Source organism: Salmo trutta, chromosome 37 (assembly GCF_901001165.1).
Source record: "Salmo trutta chromosome 37, fSalTru1.1, whole genome shotgun sequence".
Classification (NCBI taxonomy): Eukaryota; Metazoa; Chordata; class Actinopteri; order Salmoniformes; family Salmonidae; genus Salmo; species Salmo trutta.
In genome coordinates, this window is record NC_042993.1 from 19443144 (window position 1) to 19465261 (window position 22118).

At 41.3% G+C, this 22118-nt stretch overlaps 1 protein-coding gene across 2 annotated transcripts; it reads left to right on the forward strand.

Annotated features, from left to right (window-relative positions):
• The first annotated feature begins 7207 nt into the window (after positions 1-7207).
• Positions 7208-19369, forward strand: LOC115177142 (gonadotropin-releasing hormone II receptor-like). Of its 2 annotated transcripts, XM_029737688.1 has the most exons (4): positions 7208-7716; positions 14415-14952; positions 18057-18258; positions 18430-19369. In XM_029737688.1, the coding sequence occupies exons 2-4, from the start codon at positions 14416-14418 to the stop codon at positions 18849-18851; spliced, it is 1161 nt and encodes a 386-aa protein (XP_029593548.1). In that variant the 5' UTR covers positions 7208-7716; position 14415; the 3' UTR covers positions 18852-19369. The 2 variants fall into 2 exon arrangements, with proteins under 2 accessions (XP_029593548.1, XP_029593547.1); XM_029737687.1 differs by lacking the exon at positions 7208-7716 and having other exon boundaries at positions 14326-14952.
• Positions 19370-22118: the final 2749 nt, after the last annotated feature.

The window sequence follows — 22118 nt, forward strand, 5'->3', positions numbered from 1 at the left end:
ATGGTGAACTCATACAGCTGTCAACTCTTGTCACTGCAATCCGTTTCACATTTGCTAGCTACCTTTTAGAACGAAGCCCATATAGAATGATAGATAAGATGATAGAAGCCCATCTCCTACTGTAAATAACCTACATACTGTGTGTGTGTGTAGCCAGCCAGGAAGAAAAATGGCAGAAAAAAGACAGACATCAGAGTATTTTTCAGTACACCAAAACGCAAAGTAAGAACCCTAGTAGCCTAATATCTCAGACTAGTTGATAAAATGTTCATAAGAAAGAAGTGAAATGCTAATGGAAACGTTTCACAATGATGTCATTAGGCAGAGCAGGCAACAGATGGCACACAGACAGCAGAGTTGGGGACAGATATGCAGGGACAGACTGGCAGAGACAGGGAGTCTCAGGTAAGTTTGTTGAGTCTTTGTTTGGCAACATTATGAAAGGTTCTCAATTTTTTTTACTTGTAAAATAGGAACATAATTGGAAAATGCCATGGATACCCCCACTCTCAACTTAAACTGGTGACTGAACTAAGATTTGTTAAAGGCAATGGTATTGCTGTTGTGATTAGTTGTGTAGTTTTGGGTACCGGTAGTTAGGAGTACGGCAAACACCTTATTTCTTTGGTTCCTCAATATACATTTACCATATTACAAAGTAGGCTATGTGTTACAGTACTACTTTTGGTGTCCCCCTCAGGAATTGCTCTTGAGAAAATTTCATGTAATTGTCCCCTCCAAAGTTGATATCAGATTTTCGCCCCTGGGCTCAAGTTTACTTTGCCCAACTGGTCAATAAAATCCTGCCTTTTATTGACAAAGTGCTGTCGTAACTTCTGACTCTTCGGAGTCGGACTCTATCGAATCTCACCTAATATATCTAATTATCTTCGATTTAAATGGTTAATAAAATGTGGTCGGATCATTTTCAATCTGAAAGCGAGTGAACATTATTCCATTTTTTTTTTACCTCACAGATCTGCAGTGCCGTGCACAGACCTTTCAGAGGGAAGGTGCTCAACATGAAAAAAGGGCACTCCCTCCTCAGCTCGATTTAAAAAATATATATATATATATTTTACTTTCATAATTGTTAACCATCTCAAAATTCAGAACATATCCTACTAAATGCCTCTGTATCTTTTTTTTTTTTTTTAGCATAGGCCTTTTTATTTCTGCAACAACACACTAACTCATCACATATTGAAAGCAAGCTAGTTACAGTGCCTCCTAAAGACATGATTGACATTGGGAAAAGAGGGTAGGCCATCAGCTGATCGTTGATGATTGATGTAAATCTGCTAGTTAGCTAGCTTAATTTTTTTTTTTTTTTTTTTTTACTGATTTGGGATTTATCTTCAATTCTGTTAAATAATAACTTCATAATATACCTTATTATTCAATCTTCTAACTCATATGTGGCTTGTGTGGATAATTTAGCTAGATTCTAGACTACCTGTGTTCAGTAGGCGCTGGAACAAAAAGTGAGCAAGAGAGAGCACCCCTCCCTCATGCTCACCTTTTGTTCCAGCACCTCCCGATTCATGGTGTATTAGACTATTCTGAATTATTTCATTTCTTACTGAACAGACAGCAGTAACTCTAACTTTTGCAAATGTATTTCAATTTAGGGAGAGGTGGAAATGTACACCATTGTTACCCAGAGGAGGGTCATGCTTTTCAATTTCAGTCAGGGGGAGGGTTTAGTCTTTTTTTAATTAAAAAAAAAGAAAATTGTCCAGGGGAGGGTCATGTAATTTGTAATCGATTAAATGTCATATTGCTCAGTGTTTTAGAATTAGTATGATGCCCCTCATCCCTGATTCTCTGCTGGGTGTGCAATATCAAGTGTGCCTAGTGTGGTCTCAATAAAATGATCCATAGCCTATACTATAGGCCAAGGGTGGGCAAACTTTTTGGCTCAAGGGCCACATCGGGATTTTGAAATTCAACGGAGGGCCGCATTTTTTGGGGGACCAATTGTTGGTTAAAATCTATTTGCGGGTGCCTCCCGGGTGGTGCAGTGGTCTAAGGCACTGCATCGCCGTGCTTGAGACGTCACTACAGACCCGGTTTCGATCCCAGGCTGTGTCACAGCTGGCCGTGACTGGGAGACCCACGAGGCAGCGCACAATTGGCCCAGCGTTGTCCAGGTTAGGAGAGGGTTTGGCAGGCCGAGATTTCCTTGTCCCGTTGCGCTCTAGTGACTCCTGTGGCGGGCCGGGCGCATGCACGCTGAGTTCGCCAGGTGTACAGTGTTTCCTCTGACACATTGGTGCGGCTGGCTTCCGGGTTAAGCAGGCATTGTGTCAAGAAGCAGTGCAGCTTGGCTGGGTCGTGTTTCGGAGAACGCACGGCTCTCGACCTTTGCCTCACCTGAGTACGTATGGGAGTTGCAACGATGGGACAAGACTGTAACTACCAATTGGATACCACAAAAATGGGGAGAAAAAGGGTTGTCTGTTTTAACAAACCTTTTTTATTTACAGTGGGGGAAAAAACTATTTAGTCAGCCACCAAATATGCAAGTTCTCCCACTTAAAAAGATGAGAGAGGCCTGTAATTTTCATCATAGGTACACATCAGCTATGACAGACAAAATGAGAAAAAAAATCCAGAAAATCACATTGTAGGATTTTTTATGAATTTATTTGCAAATTATGGTGGAAAATAAGTATTTGGTCACCTACAAACAAGCAAGATTTCTGGCTCTCACTGACCTGTAACTTCTTCTTTAAGAGGCTCCTTTGTCCTCCACTCGTTACCTGTATTAATGGCACCTGTTTGAGCTTGTTATCAGTATAAAAGACACCTGTCCACAACCTCAAACAGTCACACTCCAAACTCCACTATGGCCAAGACCAAAGAGCTGTCAAAGGACACCAGAAACAAAATTGTAGACCTGCACCAGGCTGGGAAGACTGAATCTGCAATAGGTAAGTGTTACGCCGCTGAAAAAGGGGAGAAATAATCACGAGAGTGATACGGTATTGTTTCCTCAACGAGAACTTTTACTGTAATCATTTTACCAAAGTAACACATTTTACACAAGTAACACATTTTACAAAACAACAGATCTACAGGAAAGAGCTAGTGTTGTAGGGTACAAGGCTTATTCACGTCACAACAGTATACTTACTCTGTAATTCACTGAAACATACACTCATTTCAATATAACTGTCAAGCACAAAGCTTTAACTCAGTAAACCATAACTCAATTTCTCAACAGTCAATAAAGTGTTTGAAAAACCCTTACACAAATAACACCACAACATATCTTATTAGCAACGCACATGTTCATTCACATGTTCATTCACGATCGACATAAAATGGCAGCTACTCTCAGTACGAAGCTAGCCTTAGCTGCAACCGAGCAGGGCTCATATTACTCTGCAAACGTAACTCTAACTTTCTCAAGATGTTACCAAGACACACCTTAAACACTCTTGACATGTTAGCGAATTATTACATTTAAATGACTCAGTTTTATCATCAATATCGTACCTGAAAAAGAAATAATCACGAGAGTGATACGGTATTGTTTCCTCAACGAGAACTTTTACTGTAATGAGGAAAAGACCGCGATTTCCCCGCGAACTTGAGTGGAGACCAGAGCAATCGGTCTCAGACTCATGGATTAAAGAGCATTTAGTAGATCACAGATTAACACTTTTCCCCTTAAATTAGGCACCACAAAATAAAGTAATCAATATAACGTTTACACATTCCTTTTACAATTCTTACCTTTTGTACACTTGATGGATTTTAACTTTAACACAATTATATGAATGTTATCAATCTCTATCAACTAATACATAATGCATGATCTTTTTAACCTTAGATGTTTTAAGATCCTCACATACTATGAACTTACTAATACTTTTTAATGTATAACAGGCTATTAGTATTTCCTTTAACCTGTCACATAAGCAGCTTCGTTTGAAGAAATCCACTGTGGGAGCAATTATTAGGAAATGAAAGACATACAAGACCACTGATAATCTCCCTCGATCTGGGGCTCCACGCAAGATCTCACCCCGTGGGGTCAAAATTATCACAAGAACGGTGAGCTAAAATCCCAGAACCACACGGGGGGACCTAGTGAATGACCTGCAGAGAGCTGGGACCAAAGTAACAAAGCCTACCATCATTAACACACTACGCCGCCAGGGACTCAAATCCTGCAGTGCCAGACGTGTCCCCCTGCTTAAGCCAGTACATGTCCAGGCCCGTCTGAAGTTTGCTAGAGAGCATTTGGATGATCCAGAAGAGGATTGGGAGAATGTCATATGGTCAGATGAAACCAAAATAGAACTTTTTGGTAAAAACTCAACTCGTCGTGTTTGGAGGACAAAGAATGCTGAGTTGCATCCAAAGAACACCATACCTACTGTGAAGCATGGGGGTGGAAACATCATGCTTTGTGGCTGTTTTTCTGCAAAGGGACCAGGACGACTGATCCGTGTAAAGGAAAGAATGAATGGGGCCATGTATCGTGAGATTTTGAGTGAAAACCTCCTTCCATCAGCAAGGGCATTGAAGATGAAACATGGCTGGGTCTTTCAGCATGACAATGATCCCAAACACACCACCCGGGCAACAAAGGAGTGGCTTCGTAAGAAGCATTTCAAGGTCCTGGAGTGGCCTAGCCAGTCTCCAGATCACAACCCCATAGAAAATCTTTGGAGGGAGTTGAAAGTCAGTGTTGCCCAGCGACAGCCCCAAAACGTCACTGCTCTAGAGGAGATCTGCATGGCGGAATGGGCCAAAATACCAGCAACAGTGTGTGAAAACATTGTGAAGACTTACAGAAAACGTTTGACCTGTGTCATTGCCAACAAAGGGTATATAACAAAGTATTGAGATAGACTTTTGTTATTGACCAAATACTTATTTTCCAATAATTTGCAAATAAATTCATAAAAAATCCTACAATGTGATTTTCTGGATTTTTTTTCTCATTTTGTCTGTCATCGTTGAAGTGTACCTATGATGAAAATTACAGGCCTCATCTTTTTAAGTGGGAGAACTTGCACAATTGGTGGCTGACTAAATACTTTTTTCCCCACTGTATGTATTGAATATAGTTTTTGTGGGTTTTTTATAAGCCCTTGGGCTTCCAACCACACTTGCACACCGTTTTTAATGTATTTGTTTTTAACTGTATTGTTGTTTATCACTTATTTTCTTCTGTGCAAATAAATTCAACCTTAACCATAAACCTATGTTTAATAACAAATGGCTTTTTCTCTTAAGTCATTGATGATCAGATACTTCAGTTGTAAATGGTTCTGTTGCGCAACGTTTTTACAGTTGATAGACAACTTCAGCACTGTTCCCAACTTAGACTATCCTCTTTTTTAACAATAGCCTTCATAGAAATCTAAATGTCTGTGGTGCTGCAGCATGCGCTCATTCGTTGTCAAGCTCTGTTGTGGTATTAAAAAAAATTCAGACTGTCTCCAGTCATGTAAAACGACGTAGAATTGCAAGAAATGTGTTTATAAAAGGCAAAAGAAATTCGGACTGCAAATAAGATGATAGATTCGTGCAGTGCTTTTATTATAATGGATATCTTGTCTGCGTTGGTCTGCAAATCCACAATCTTCTAGCTACTTTGCTATGTAATGCTGACAAAACGAAGAACAGTTTCTAAAACTGCATATCTAAGGCTCTGGGCTGGGTCTCATAAAAGCATCGTAGCACTAAGATACTCTTCTGTCCATTTAGTGTCAGTGGAGTTAAGATGATCTTAGTGCTACGATGCTTTTGGGAAACCCAGCCCTGGTCTGTCATAGGCGTGAGGGTAAACGTAGGCATGTTCTCTGTTATCCACTTTCTTTTAATTATTATTTTGGGTATAGGGGAGGATCAAAAAAATTTTTTTCAAGCTTTCAGGGTGGGTCAGGTAAAAATATATTTTACTGAAGGGAGGGCCATCCATTTTAATTTCAGAGAGGTCCGATTTTCTCCAGGTATCCCTCATTATCAATAACGTGCAGTCCCTTATCAGGGGTGCTGCCGCACCTCCAGCACCATTCCCGCTGCTATGATTGTATAAGGAAATGCATGATGAAGTGCTGCTGCACATAGGCTATCAGCCATCCAGATCGAAAATTGATGATGATATGTTATAAATCAAGTGTTATGAAGTGTGAATCAAATGTTATGCTGCTCTGGCATTACTGTTTATATTTAAACTAGTTAGCTTGCTACACACACTCCACCAGTGACTGCACTTTAAGCCATGCATGTTTGGATACTGGGCGAGCGCAATCTCCATGAGTGCTGAGCAATTAACCGTCGGTTATTGTTTGGTTTTTAAACAACTAATTGACCAATGTAAGTTTAAATGATTTGAATTCCATTTTGTTCGTTTTTTCTGTGAGCTCAATGCGAAGTTTATGTAAAGATAGTTCAGGCTTGATCCGATTTATGTAATGTAGTAGGTTTAGTTTCCAACAGGCCAATATTGTACATACATTAGCACAGAAAACATGGTAATTAACTACAATGACAATAATCCCTTGCGCACCTGCATACTTGTCCAGTCTGTGTGGAGCACCGAGCTATAATAAGAACGGTGTGGAGGAGACACCGGGTGATTGATACTTGGCATTCAGCAGTCATAAAAGTATGTCTTATTTACTTTGAAGAACTACTAAAATGTTGATTTTTGTCAGACTGCATAGGCAGCAGGTCTATAGAGATGAGATGACTTGGAATGAAATAATAAAGTAATCAAATAAAACATCATTTATTCACATTACTTTACTTTAATAAAATATGGTTAATAAGTGATAAGCAGTAATGGGCATCACTAACATGAGATATATATATATATATATATATATATATATATATATATATATATATAGTGCATTTAAAAGAGGTTAATGTCTAAAAAATAAACCGAAACCGAACCTACCTCAAAAAGCCCTAATCGCTCAGCGCTAATCTCCATACAGGGCAGACTGGGAAAAAGGCACAAACGGGCTCACATGAGCTCCATACAAGGCAGACCAACCGTGGGGGTGGGGGGTGGCGAATTTGACGTCATCACGACGACTAGGTGGAAGTGGGTTCAGAACAACAATGACAAAAACTGTATACAAAAAAATATAAAATTATACCACCACACAAAAGAACACTTGGCAAGTGGGAGGGAAAAGGGGCAGGTGTTCTGGCACAGGTAGACCCATATTTGTGCACGTGCCTGCAAATCAGTATTGCCAAATAATCTGTAGTCTGTGTTTTTGATGCACCAGGTTTATTTTCAGCACTTCAGCACCTGCGTGTATGGACAGCTCCCCTCCCATGTCTATTTTTGAGGAACGCAAGTAGTGGGATAGAGTGGTCTGTTGAACTGCACTGTAGCTGCAGAACCTATTTCACCAACCTCGGAGCCCGACAAGGATTGGACATTGGATCATTTGGGAAACTCCCATGGATATTGAGATATACAAAAAGAAAACTGAGTGAAAGATGGATCAACCGAAACGCTGAAATTGTTGTAGGCCTACTTTGGAGACGAATACGTCATTTTGGTGTTCAATTATCTTTGATTCTGCGGTAACTGAAGATAATACAGATATTTCATTGCATGACGGCTTAGCTGATCAATTGGAATAGACAACATTGTATCAGAGAGAAAGTGTGCTTTGTGGCATATTGTGAGGAATGCGCGCATTCCAAGTGAGTTGAGCGTTAAACAAGGTAAGAGTGAGCATAGTCCTGTAATATATCTCACTGCATGTTGTCATTATGTGGACAGATGACTAGCATACATAAACGTGCTATAGGATAAAATGGACTAACTGTTGTATAGCCTACATTATAATGGCATAACAATCAATAAAAATCCTAATTTGTTAAAGGACAATATGGTACGAAACAATCAATAGAATCAAATATGCAATAACCCTGCATATCTATGCTTCTTGCCCAGTTACGCCATGAAAACAAACAAATGTCCAAAATATAAAGGCAAAACGTTACAAATATATAGGTCTTATATTTTCATTTTTTTATCTTCCATTTTCAAAGGTTAGGTTAAAGGTTTTTCTCTCCACTTAAAGTTTATAATCCCATTGACCCATCCATCAGATTGCTGCAGTTTCCGAATCGACCGCGACGTTTTACCTTGCACACACACCAATATAGCAAAAGCAGTGACGCCAACCGAAATATGTCTTCCGCATTTAACCCAAGCCCTCTTAATCAGATAGGTGCGGGGAGCTGCCTTACGACTTTGACGGCGCCCGGGGAGCAGTTGTTGGGGGTTAACTGTCTTGCTCAAGAGTAGAACGGCTCGGGGTTTCGATACAGGACTTATATTACCAGGACTTATATTTGCAGTGACGCCAACAAATAATTCATGATTGTACACTGTAAACACTGCCCTGGTCCCTAGTAGGCTACTGGTGCATGCTGGGATGATCGATTTACTGCGTGAAACTTGATCCCAATGTCCTTCAGACACCTCTGCGTGCCGGTGCCAGTGATTCTTCAGTGGATGGGAGAACAGTCACAGCCACTAAAAATAACTCAGAATTCTATTAGATGATTAACACCCATTCAAGACTTCATTTTGAATATGTTAACATATTGAGAGGAGACAGGAGCAGCTTTGAAAGACTTAGTTAATGAGAGTGAGATGGTGAGAGAGAACGTGTGTGTGGCATAGGAAAGGTGTAATTAATGTTGAATTAATTAAAATGAGATGGTGAGAGAGACAAAGTGATAGAGAGAGGGGACACACACACTTGGTCCAAGGTCATCTAAACTGAAAGGGGGATATGGTTGAGTATTCTATATCAGGGAGACAACGAGAAAGGTTGTGTCAATGTTCTCAGCATCAGTACTGGGGCCATCAGGGATCTGACGGGGCCGAATAGAAACAAGTCATGGTCAGAAGAGGCTGAAAATGACCATTATATCAATCTAATGTGCCTTTCCCTGTGTTACAAACCAAGAACGAACACCATCTCTGCATATGAGTCATTACACATGACAATACCCTTTGTAAAAGATGTATAAACTCCATTCATTCCCAGGGTATGCTAACAAATTAAATGAGCTAATGAGGAATCCGAAAGCACCAGTCGGCTTTTTCGGCACATTCTGGTGTGACATTTCTCTCTGGCGGAGAGCAGAAGTCTCCCTGTCCCAATGTCCCTGCTGTAGAAACGCATGATCTTCTTCTTTAGTATTCACGGTGCAATGTGTTTGGAGAGTGTTGACAGCTCTGGAGTGGGGTAAGGTCAGACTCTGCAGTCCTCTACATCGACTTTCAAGCCAATAGTCAGCAGGCAGACGGCACATGTAGCCTAAATAACACTGGCTTTTCGTGTTTCCAGGTTCAGTGTCATTCCATCTTACTCTAGGTGAACAGTCCATGTGTTTGAGTACTTGTTGATAATGTTTTCACGATTGTTGATTGGTGGTGTTTAAATCTACTGCACTTGCTAAGAGATGATGTATAGTCGCTGTGACATACTGTCTGATCATCTCATTTGATATTATGCTGTAAGATGAAATGAATGATGATGAATACAGATCATTTATCTGATCATTCTATCATAATCCTATTTCCAACATTTATTACCTCTGATATGTGTGTGATTTACACGAAGCCTTTCACTTTGAGGCTTTGTCATTACACTTTTATGTGCAAAGACATCTCGCTCCCCCACTATGGTCCATGGTGTACTGTACGTCACTGTGCCATTATGAATCACAGTCCACAAACAGTGCACACAATGATGCTTTAGGGCACTGATTGCAGTCCTCTGGGGCTAGGACACAACACAGGCCAGGTTATTGTGCTCTGTGTGTGGGCTGATTTGCATTGGCCATAAAGTGGTATAAAAACAGATCCATCATGGTCAGAGTCAACGTGGTTATTCACTGGTAGGTAGGCCTCTATTACAACCCAATTGGGGTCACAGAATCGGATCAGGTTGGATCATTGTTTTCCAAAGTAATGATTGCAATGCTTATCACCAACACTACAGCCTATTTGAAACAGTAGGTCCGGTATTGCTTATTAAGCATAGGATTTCATGTCTGTTTTTTATACAGAGCATTTATCCCAAGTCCAATTCCACACACAGCCTTCCATTCAAGCATAATATCCTATATACAATTCCTCCCAAACATCTGTTGTGGAAAGGACAGTAGCATCAATATGTCAATTGTCCTGGTGTTCAAGACTTCAGATAAATATGTTACACTGGGCAAGAGTTTAGCTGACATGCCAAACCTGTGTCTAGCTAACAGAATATAGGGATATTTGGGAGGCCAACTAGAGCCATAAAAACAGCAGTTATGAGTAGGGAAGATGCAGCGCTGGTGCGATTACTGTGTGAGTTATACTGCAGAGGTTTGTTATTAGCAGGAGAGACTGCCTCGTCTCATTAGTGATAAAACAGTGTGTTGAATACCCATACTTCTCCACTGGCCTTCTGTGTATAGTTGAGCAATAACAGGCAGCGTCATATTCTGACTACCAGGAGATTACAATATGTTACTGTGCGATTCTGTCATTGGGATAATTGTTTATCATCTTGATGCCATTACCCACCATGCACAAACTGGTTGAATCAACGTTGTTTCAACTTAATTTGTCAACGTATTGTGATGTGGAATCTGCGTGGAAAATACATTGGATTTGAAAAAAGTAATAAATTGTGGTTTTGAGGGTGAAATTTCAGCCTCAGGATTATGTCATTATGGTAACCAAATTTAAACATAGACAAACCGTGTGTAAAATATATTGAATTTGTACCTTTAAAACAACGTCAGATCTTCAACGTTAAAAAATCCACTGTCAGAAAACAACAATAGGCTGGGCAGCACCTCTTACTGGAGAATCTAGCCTTTGGTCTCCTATCCAGGGTTTTAAGGTTTTAACCAATCCCAGCCTTGCTTAGCTATGATATTTGTCACTGACTATTACTAATGTGCAATCATGAGAAATATTGTTGGGAAATCTCCACTTAAAACTAAATAGATTCACTGTTGCTATTAAAGTCATTCCAAAGGGTAGGTTTAACAGAGCAAATGAAATGTGACCATACTTTATCACTCATATAACATCAATGATGCTATTTAGGCCTGTATAGCATTTGAAAAGCCATCAACAGCTATTGTTTCAATTAAACCCAGAATTCAACAAAAAATCGACAATACAAACTTAATTTAAAGTGCATTTAAATTATGATTTAATTTGATTTAGTCCTATTCTTTAACTTATATTTTTTATTGAGATAAAGACATGAATCCAACATATCAATTATTCATTTGTAGACAAACTGGAATTAAAGCCAAACTAAGTCAGTGGCACAGATGGAACTATCTCCTATATCTCCTTTAAATGTTGATATTTGGTTGAGTTGTCAACCAAACAGAATTCAATATTACTTTTGTAATACAGTAAATAGCCTAAAGTTAAGGCTATCTTCCAAACTAATGTAACATTCAACCTTAATTAAAATTAGTAATACGTCCATTGGCACATTTTTAGGTTACTGTAGCTATACATTTCTTCTTATGTAATCATATAAAAAACATGCATGTTCAAGATAGTATGCATAGGACGTTGCAGGTCAATGGAGATCTTCACAATTGCTGTAACAATCTGCACAGAATCTCGAACGGCATTAATGTAATCTCAACTGCAATACAGGTAATTTGGTTCTGTTATTAGATTAATTAAACACAGTTTTAACACATTAAACATTAAGGGTTCTCGAGTGGCACAGCAGTATAAGGCACTGCATCTCAGTGCAAGAGGTGTCACTACAGTCCCTGGTTCGCTTCCAGGCTGTATCACATCCAGCTGTGATTGGGAGTTCCATAGGGCAGTGCAAAATTGGCCCAGCGTCGTCCGGTTTGGCCGGGGTAGGCTGTCATTGTAAATAAGAATTTGTTCTTAACAAAATATCTGACATTGTATTCCCATTTTAACTTTGCTGTGCTTTTAGATGGTTGAAAGCCTTTAGTTAAATAAAGGCTAAAAATGTTTTTTAAATTTTAAATTTAAAAACAAATATCTGACATTGTATTCCCATTTCAACTTTGCTGTGCTTTTAGATGGTTGAAAGTGCAGTGATAGACATTTGGGTGACAATTAAACCAAAAATCAGACATTGTTTTTCCATTGGAATTTGGTTGTGCTTTTAGATGGTTGAAAGTAGATGTTGACCGATTAATCGGAATGGCCGATTAATTGGGGCCGATTTCAAGTTTTCATAACAATCGGTAATCGATTAGCTGATTTTTATTTGTTTTTTTTAAATTTTTTTACACCTTTATTTAACTAGGCAAGTCAGATTAAGAACACATTCTTATTTACAATGACGGCCTAGAAAAGGGGGTTAACTGCCTTGTTCAGGGGGGATTCGTTTTTACAACCTTTGGTTACCAGTCCAACGCTCTAACCACCTACCTTACATTGCACTCCACAAGGATTAACAGGCTGACTACCTGTAACGTCAGGGCAGCAAGAAGCAAAGGTAAGTTGCTAGCTAGCATCAGCCTACTTCGACAAACGGGTGGTGATTTAACAAGCGCATTTGCGAAAAAAAGTACTGTTGTTGCACCAATGTACCTAACCATAAACATCAATGCCTAACAGGAATATTTAGACTTAGTCACCCGTTAGATAAAATACGGAACGGTTCCGTATGTCACTGAATGAAAAAAAACTTTTGTTTTCGAGATGATAGTTTCCAGATTCGACCATATTAATGACCCAAGGCTCGTATTTCTGTGTGTTTATTATATTATAATTAAGTCTATGATTTGATAGAGCAGTCTGACTGAGCGGTGGTAGGCAGCAGCAGGCTCGTAAGCATTAATTCAAACAGCCCTTCGCTGTGCTTCAAGCATTGTGCTGTTTATGACTTCAACCTGGGTGGGTATAATTTGTGGAACGTTCCAACAGGAATATATTCCAAAAACTTCATAAATAACAAGGTTTCCAAAAAACAACGCATACAAAGTTGTATAGCGGCAGAATAAGATACCGGGTAGGGAGTGGTCTATTTCATTGCGTTTTTCACTCATCACGTTTATTACGAAAAATGTCTGTCCTCACATGTCTGTTTGCCTATGGACAGACATTAACAATAAACTACGTGGTGAGTTGATGCCTATTCGGCAGCTAGTTAGCTAGGTTTGTATGCGTTGCTACTTTGTATGCGTTGTTGGTTGGCAACCTTTTACTTTACGTTTTTTGGAACAGATTCCTGTTGGAACGTTCCACAAATTATACCCACCCCTTCAAGCCTATCAACTCCCAAGATTAGGCTGGTGTAACCGATGTGAAATGGCTAGCTAGTTAGCCGGGTGCACGCTAATAGCGTTTCAAACGTCACTCGCTCTGAGACTTGGAGTAGTTTTTTCCCTTCCTCTGCATGGGTAACGCTGCTTCGAGGGTGGCTGTTGTCGATGTGTTCCTGGTTTGAGCCCAGGTAGGAGCGAGGAGAGCGACGGAAGCTATACTGTTACACTGGCAATACTAAAGTGCCTATAAGAACATCCAATAGTCAAAGGTATATGAAATACAAATCGTACAGAGAGAAATAGTCCTATAATTCCTATAATAATATAATAACTACAACCTAAAACTTCTTACCTGGGAATATTGAAGACTCATGTTAAAAGGAACCACTAGCTTTCATATGTTCTCATGTTCTGAGCAAGGCACTTAAACATTAGCTTTCTTACATGGCACATATTGCACTTTTACTTTCTTCTCCAACACTTTGTTTTGCATTATTTAAACCAAATTGAACATGTTTAATTATTTATTTGAGGCTAAAATGATTTTATTGATGTATTATATTAAGTTAAAATAAGTGTTCATTCAGTATTGTTGTAATTGTCATTATTAAAAATACTTAAAAAATAATCTGCCGATTAATCGGTATCGGGGTTTGGTCCTCCAATAATCGGTATCGGTGTTGAAAAATCATAATCGGTCGACATCTAGTTGAAAGCAGAGTGATAACATATTGTTAATTCAACTAACTTTTGGCTGTCTTTTTGAGTGGGTGAATATATGTTGTAATCTCATTGATCAACTTCTCAACCAAATATTACCCAATTATCCATGTTGAAATGATGTGGTGTGCCCAGTGGGTACGCTTCTCTCTGATGAGTTGGTTGGTGGAATAAGTGATGAAATGAAAAACAACCATATTAATGTAGTGATTGCTGTTTATCAGTCACATGAGGTCTTATTTTACATTAATAATCACTTATCCTATCCAGAGCAATGTAGAATAACTGACGGTGCATAACAACTTTGATGTGTATATGATAATAATGTATGTAATCACGATAATGATATACATGTTTTACTTTATCTACAGTCATTCATATAAACCTTGTCTTTTCCAACCCAGGATGTCTGGCAATCTGTCTGTCCTGAGGCCTCCATTAGTGAGGGCCACCGGGTCAATGCAACCCGCCCTCTCAAACATGTCCCAGTTTCCCCCTCTGGTTGACTGGGAGGCGCCCACCTTCACCCGAGCCGCCCAATTCCGTGTCAGCGCCACCTTAATCCTCTTCCTATTTGCTGCCTGCAGCAACCTGGCATTATTGGTCAGTGTGTGCCGGGGGCGTGGCCGGCGCCTGGCTTCTCACCTGCGACCACTCATCATGAGCCTGGCCGCCGCCGACCTGATGATGACCTTTGTGGTGATGCCACTGGATGCCATTTGGAACATCACGGTGCAGTGGTATGGCGGAGACGCCATGTGTAAGATGCTGTGCTTCCTCAAGCTGTTTGCCATGCACTCGTCAGCCTTCATCCTGGTGGTGGTCAGTCTGGACAGGCACCACGCCATCCTGCACCCGCTGGACTCACTCAACTCCCACCACCGGAACAAGAGGATGCTGGGTCTGGCCTGGGGCCTCAGCGTGCTTCTGGCCTTACCACAGGTGAGTTAAAACCCCGGTAGCCTTATTTACTATAAATAGTGTGGCACTCCAAGAAATTCAAGGTAAATTCCTTAAAGTGAAAGTGATTTTGTTCATTCCTGGTATGTTGTTAAGATGTCGTGTTCATGCCAAGGGCAGCTCTAGCTGTGGGTTCGTCAAGGCACTTAGAAATGTATATTTACATTTTAGCAATTTAGCAGATGCTTTTATCCAAAGCTACTTAGAGTAAGTGCATTCATCTTAAGATAGCTAGGTGAGGGCCTCCCGAGTGGTGCAGCTGTCTAAGGCACTGCATCGCCGTGTTGCGGTGTCACAACCGCCTGGGGTTTGATCACCGGCCATGACCGGAAGTCCCATAGGGCGGAGCACAATTGACCCAGCATCGTCGTGTTAGGGGAGGGTTTGGCCAGGGGGGGCTTTACTTTGCTCATCGCGCTCTAGTGACTCCTTGTGGCTGGCCGGGCGCCCGCCCAGCCCCAGTTGAACGGTGTTTCCTCCAACATATTGGTGCAGTTGGCTTCCAGGTTAGGCGGGCAGGTGTTAAGAAGCGTGGTTTGGTTGGGTCATGTTACGGAGGACGCATGACTCGACTTTCGCCTTTCCCGAGCCTGGCAGCGATGAGACAAGATCGGAATCACAAAATCTGTAAGAAAAAGGGGGTAAAAATTACATTAATAAATAAAAAATAGACAGCTAGGTGAGATAACCACATATCACAGTTGTTGTAAGTACATTTTGCCTCAATACAGAAGTTTGTTTTTGGGTGGGGGCGAGGGGGGGAGACTAAAATGTCTTATTTAAGATATTCTTTGAAGAGGAAGGGTTTCAGTTGTTTTTGGAAGATGGGCAGAGACTCTGCTGTCCTCGCTTCAGGGGGAAGCTCGTTCCACAATTGGGGTGCCAGGACAGAGAAGAGCTTTGACTGGGCTGAGCGGGAGTGTACACAGTATCAATTGGCAGTGTAGCCTAGTGGTTAGAGTGTTAGACTAGTAACCGAAAGGTTGCAAGTTCAAATCCCTGAATTGACAAGGTACAAATCTGTCGTTCTGCCCCTGAACAGGCAGTTAACCTACTGTTCCTAGGCTGTCATTGAAAATAAGAATTTGTTCTTAACTGACTTGCCTAGTAAAATAAATTCAGTTTGCACAGATGTTTCAAGTACCAATTAACACTCTTGACCCAGTGGCTGATGGGAGATGAAAGGATGGCTGAGGTCACCAATTGTGACAGATACTGAATTAATCTGGTCAAGGTCAAGTGTACATCTAATACACATGAAGGAGGAGGCATTACCTACAATTCTGTTCCTGCATGGTGTGCTGTACTCAACTGTCATCTGTGCACACATACTGATGGACATAGATGGGATTTAATGAATATAGGCTGGGGATCTCTTTGGCAATGTGTTCCTTGAATCAAAAACACAATCCTGTCATTGAAAAATGCTTTCCTGAAAACACTTTGACAAAAACAGTGCATTAAGGATGATGTGAAAGCGATAGTTAATGGTGCTCTTTGAGGACAGCTGGTGTAGAGTGAAATGTGGATTAATTTCATTCATTGATTTGCTTTGACAGTGAAGTCAAATATTTCCTCTGAACTTGACAGAGTGGTTTATACCTTGTAATATATTATTATTATAAAAAAGAAAAAAAAACATGCCCCACAGTGTGATCTTGAATTTGTTTTGAGCTACAACCAATTCAAGATCACACTGCGGGGCATCTTTTGTTTCCCTGTAAAAAATACATAAATAAATATATTACAAGTAATCTGATTTAGAATGTAGCCTAAGGAAATATAAAATGTACAGTACATAACTTACCGTAGTTAGGATTGTTCTTGGGTATATTCTTGTGCAGTGTGTAAAATGGTTTCAAATAGTAATGGCATACTACTGCACCACAACTTCAAAGTAGCCCAGGCTTCTCTACATTGTTTGGATGGCTTACTTCGAGCGGCAGGAGAGTGACTGTTTGCTTGAAGGGGGGAGAGTGACTGTTTGCTTGAAGGGGGGAGAGTGTCAGGGTGTGGGACGGGAGGTTCAAGGGGGGGGGGGAACGGCATGCGTCCCTCAACGGCATGCGTCCCTCATGTCTACTCAGATTTATTAATCTGAGTAGACAAATAAGCCTAATTTGCTGTCAGAGTGGCGCCGGGGCTGCTGGGAGTTTTATCAGTGCACCTGCTGGTAGGCGAGTGATTCACCACAGAGCATGAGCATCTTGAACGTCTCGCCTCAGGCTCTTCCCCTGTAATTTAATTTTCAGGGCTGCAGAGTGCAGAGGGGCATAACAGGATTTACGTATCAGTGCCACACCCTCAGAGATCCCACGTAATCACCGCCCCTATGCAGCAGAGGGGCAAGGACAAGGGGGTAGATAGACAGATAGGGATATGCCTTCTGGAGTCTTCCTGGAAATGAGGAGGTATTTCAACGAGAAATCTTTAAATTCCTGGCATGCTGATATTAGTTAGTTAATTGTGCCCCCCAGAGTGTGAAATGTGATTATATTCCTGAGAATTAGGAAAGTGCAACATGAGCAGCGGGAGGAGGGAGATGTTGTGAAAACAAGTATTTAAACACTGAAAACAATCTGTTTTATTAATACATGGGGGATTGGAAAACAAGTAAAATTGCGTTGTTGCAAAAAGCTAACAACTCTGCCCCCAACTCAGATTGGATACAATTAGTATAAAATCATAAATCAATTCAGTATTTATATATGTCTGTCATAGTGATTTATGTCCCCAAATCATTTTGAAAGACATTTCAGAGTATGGATCCACTTTGAAAGTTACTGTGATGCTACTGACCACTGCATTCATTAATCAGAAAATACTGCAGACATTATTCAGCCACTGCATTTTTTCATTAAACCACCCATTTCTGGCTAGTGCTCTGACAAAAAAATAGCAGCCAATTCCTCAACTGAGTTTTATACTTTGAAGGTAGATTAAATGATCCCCAACACAACCTAAAGTAGTACTGTAGTAGCCCAGTGCATACCTGTGTGAAAGGTGCTGCTGTATTTACAGTAGGTAGATTGTCATACATCTTAGATGTTGTGGTTGTTGTTACTCAGTGACTTCCTGTTCCCCAGCTGTTCATCTTCCGGGCCATCAAGGCCGAGGGCGTAGACTTCACCCAGTGTGTGACCCATGGCAGCTTCAAAGAGCGATGGCAGGAGACGGTCTACAACATGTTCTACTTCGTCACTCTCTACGTGTTCCCCCTGCTGGTCATGAGCTTCTGCTACACACGCATCCTCATTGAGATCAATCAGCAACTCCACAGGAACAAAGGTACAAGCTAGCTATTCCAATCTGGCAACCACAATACTTGCATGGCCAAAATGGCAACCTCAGTAGGCCTATATGCTGTTCCAACATTAATTATACATTGACAATGTTTAGGAGAGATATGATAGCTACATTGGCTTTAGGAAGCTACTAACCAGTGTCATAATTTTCCAGCTGGCGAGTCCTGCCTGAGACGCAGTGGCACAGACTTTATCCCCAAAGCACGAATGAAGACTCTAAAGATGACCATCATCATCGTGATGTCTTTCGTGGTCTGCTGGACGCCCTACTACCTCCTGGGTATCTGGTACTGGTTCCAGCCGGAGATGCTGCAGGTCACGCCTGAATACATCCACCACGCCCTGTTTGTCTTCGGCAACCTGAACACATGTTTTGACCCGGTCATCTATGGCTTCTACACGCCCTCGTTCCGGGCCGACCTGGCCATGTGCTGGTGCTATAGAAGAAGGGACATTAATATGTCGCCCAGGTCTCTGGACCGCCTGTCCGCCCACCAGGGCCCCCACAGCGGAGAGCAGGACTCTGACGCCCCCGGTGTGGAACAGACCAAAGAGACTGGAGGTGATGGTAGATGACTGGCGCTGACAGTACGTACATTTGGAGGGCTGAGGGAGAGCAGACCTGGAAATGAGCGGTACTAAGGAGTATGTAGACTGACCTACTTATTCTGTGAGGTGAAGACAGTGACAGGCTAAACAGCACCACCAAAATGTCTCCCCTCTGATTGTACGCCCATCTTTGACATTGTGAGGACATTGTTGAAGCATGGGAGAAGGCACTTGAGTTAGGGGTCAAACCCAACCTGAGATGAAAGGGATAGATGGATAAAGAGACAAAACTATCTTGGAAGCCAAGGGTTGAAGGGTTCAAATCCTTCAGGATGACTTTACCCAGAAAATACATGTTTTCTGGGCCTAATCTACAGCATTAAGCACCATGGCTAAGGCAGTTCAGAGGTAGACTTGGGAGCCACCCTGATTTGCAAGCTTACATTAATGGTTTGTTGTATCCAAGAGGTCCAGAGGGAGGCAGAACAGAATCAACTGGGCTGCAACACTTTTCTGCCAACGTTGCATATCCAGTTATACAGCAACAGTTAAGCACATGCCATTTTATTTCAATTACTATCAAATGGAAATGCAAACTCATTTTAAGTGCTGTTCCACAACGTTCTACAAACCATTCAAACCCTTGGGTGTCCCCTGATATATATATATATATATATATATATATATATATATATATACACCATGCTGCTTACAGTATGTCACACTGCCTGCTGTCTGCCTACAGTTTGCCTTCCCATGCAACACTGTGTCCTTACAATGCCAGGCTGCATGAGATGATCTCCATAGCCACAAATCACTATACAGAACTGTCAAATTACAAAAAAATGTACAAATGCAGTAGTACAATGTAATGGTGGTACAATGAAATGGTTGGCCGTTTCACTCAGAAGACAAACAGTCCAGAGAACTGTCACATTCAGTGCATGTCATGGAGAAAAACATCATTTGTACTGTACTTATTATTCATGCATTCACTTCAGCCATTCAGGCTTGAAAACCAAAGCACAACTACAGTATACTATAATACTCTGTGTACAAAATATTAGGAACACCTTCCTAATATTGAGTAGCCCACCCTTTTGTCCTCAGAACAGCCTCAATTCATTGGGGCATAAACTCTACAAGGTTTCAAAAGTGTTCCACAGGGATGTTGGCCAATGTTGACTCCAATGCTTCCCACAGTTGTGTTAAGTTGGCTGATAGTGGATCTCTACTCCGAATATAAAAAATCCACTTGCAGATGGATGCACTGCTGTCATGAAATCCTGTGGCATTCAAAAGTCACTCCAGTTTTATCAAGGGGCCCAATGTGTGCCATGAAAACATGACTAACTGTAGCCTGTCTGTTGCTGCTCTACACAATGTGTATCAGCCTCCTCTGTCCTCTTTCGTCAATGACCCTTTTTCAACCACTGGCCTGCCGATGGCTGGATGTCCTTTGGGTGGTGGACCATTCTTGATACACACGAGAGAGAAACTGTTGAGCGTGAAAAACCCAGCAGCGTTGCAGTTCTTGACACACTCAAACTGGTGCTCCCGGGTACTACCGGAACCCGTTCAAAGGCACTTAAATATTTTCCCTTGCCCATTCCCTGTCTGATTGGCACACAGGCACAATCCATGTCTCAGTTGTCTTAAGGCTTAAAAATCATTATTTAACCTATCTCTTCCCCTTCATTGACACTGATTGAAGTAGATTTAACAGGTGACATCAAAAAGGGATCATATCTTTCACCTTGATTCACCTGGTCAGTCTATGTCATGGAAAGAGCAGTGTTTTGTACACTCGGAGTATATGGCAGACGTGTGGAATCCATAATGCATCAAGCCCATTAATCTTACCATTGTGCTAAAGGGCCAAGAAGATATTTGATAGTAGGGTCACAAGTAGTGGGCTAAGCCATAGTCATTACGCTATACAAATCAATTCTCCTGATCATTCTCCTGTAGCTACAGTATGCTCTGAGGCTTGAGGCAGCCAGATTGATAGAGTCATGTAAGAAGAATAACATGGGATGTCTGTCCTGGGGGTATACACAGTACACATACTGTATGCTCACCTTCTTATGGAATGTTCCCAATATCATATACTCAGAGGTATGAATTCACTTGGGGGTTGTTCCATCCCACCCAAAATCTGTATGTTCCTGAGCCGGTAAGAGTTCTCATCAAGGGAGAGTATGCAACAACCTCTCCCTCAACGTGAGCAAGACAAAGGAGCTGATTGTGGACTACAGGAAAAGGAGGGGCAAACACCCCTCCCCATTCCCATCGACGTGACTGTAGTGGAACGGGTCGAGAGTTTCAAGTTCCTTGGTGTCCACATCACCAACAAACTTTTATGGTCCAAACCACCAAGACAGTCGTGAAGAGGGCACAACAAAATGTTTTCCCCCTCAGGAGACTGAAAATATTTGGCATGGGTCCCAAGATCCTCAAAAAGTTCTACAGCTGCACCATCGAGAGCATCCTGACCGGTTGCATCACCGCCTAGTATGGAAACTGCTAGGGATCCGACCGTAAGGCGCTACAGAGGGTAGTGCATACGGCCCAGTACATCACTGGGGCCAAGTTTCCTGCCATCCAAGACCTATATACTAGACGCTGTCAGAGGAAGGACCTAAAAATTGTCAGACTCCAGTCACCCAAGTCATAGACTGTTCTCTCTGCTACCGCACGGCAATCGGTACCGGAGTGCCAAGTCTAGGTCCAAATGGCTCCTTAACAGCTTCTACCCCCAAGCTATAAGACTGCTGAACAATTAATCATATGGCCACCGGACTATTTACATTAACCCCCCCCCCCATCATTTGTTTTTACACTGCTGCTACTCGCTGTTTACTATTTATGCATTGTCACTTTACCCCTACATGTACAAATTACCTGGACTAACCTGTACCCTCGTACATTGACTCGGTACCGGTACCCCTGTATATAGCCTCGTTATTGTTACTTTGTGTTACTTTTTATTAGATTTTTTTACTTTAGTTTATTTAGTATATATTTTCTTAACTCTGTTTCTTGAACTGCATTGTTGGTTAAAGGCTTGTAAGTAAGCATTTCACAGTAAGGCCTACACCTGCATTCTGCGCATGTAACAAATTGAAATTTGATTTGATTTGAGGTGATGCCTTGAACCTTGTGGGGAAAAATAGACATTTGCCAAATTATACAAAAAAAGACAATTATGCTAATGTCGACACATAATTGTTTTTACCCACTTCAAGTACCAGATGTTGTTTATGAAGCAGGGTAGCAAGATAAAGCAAGATA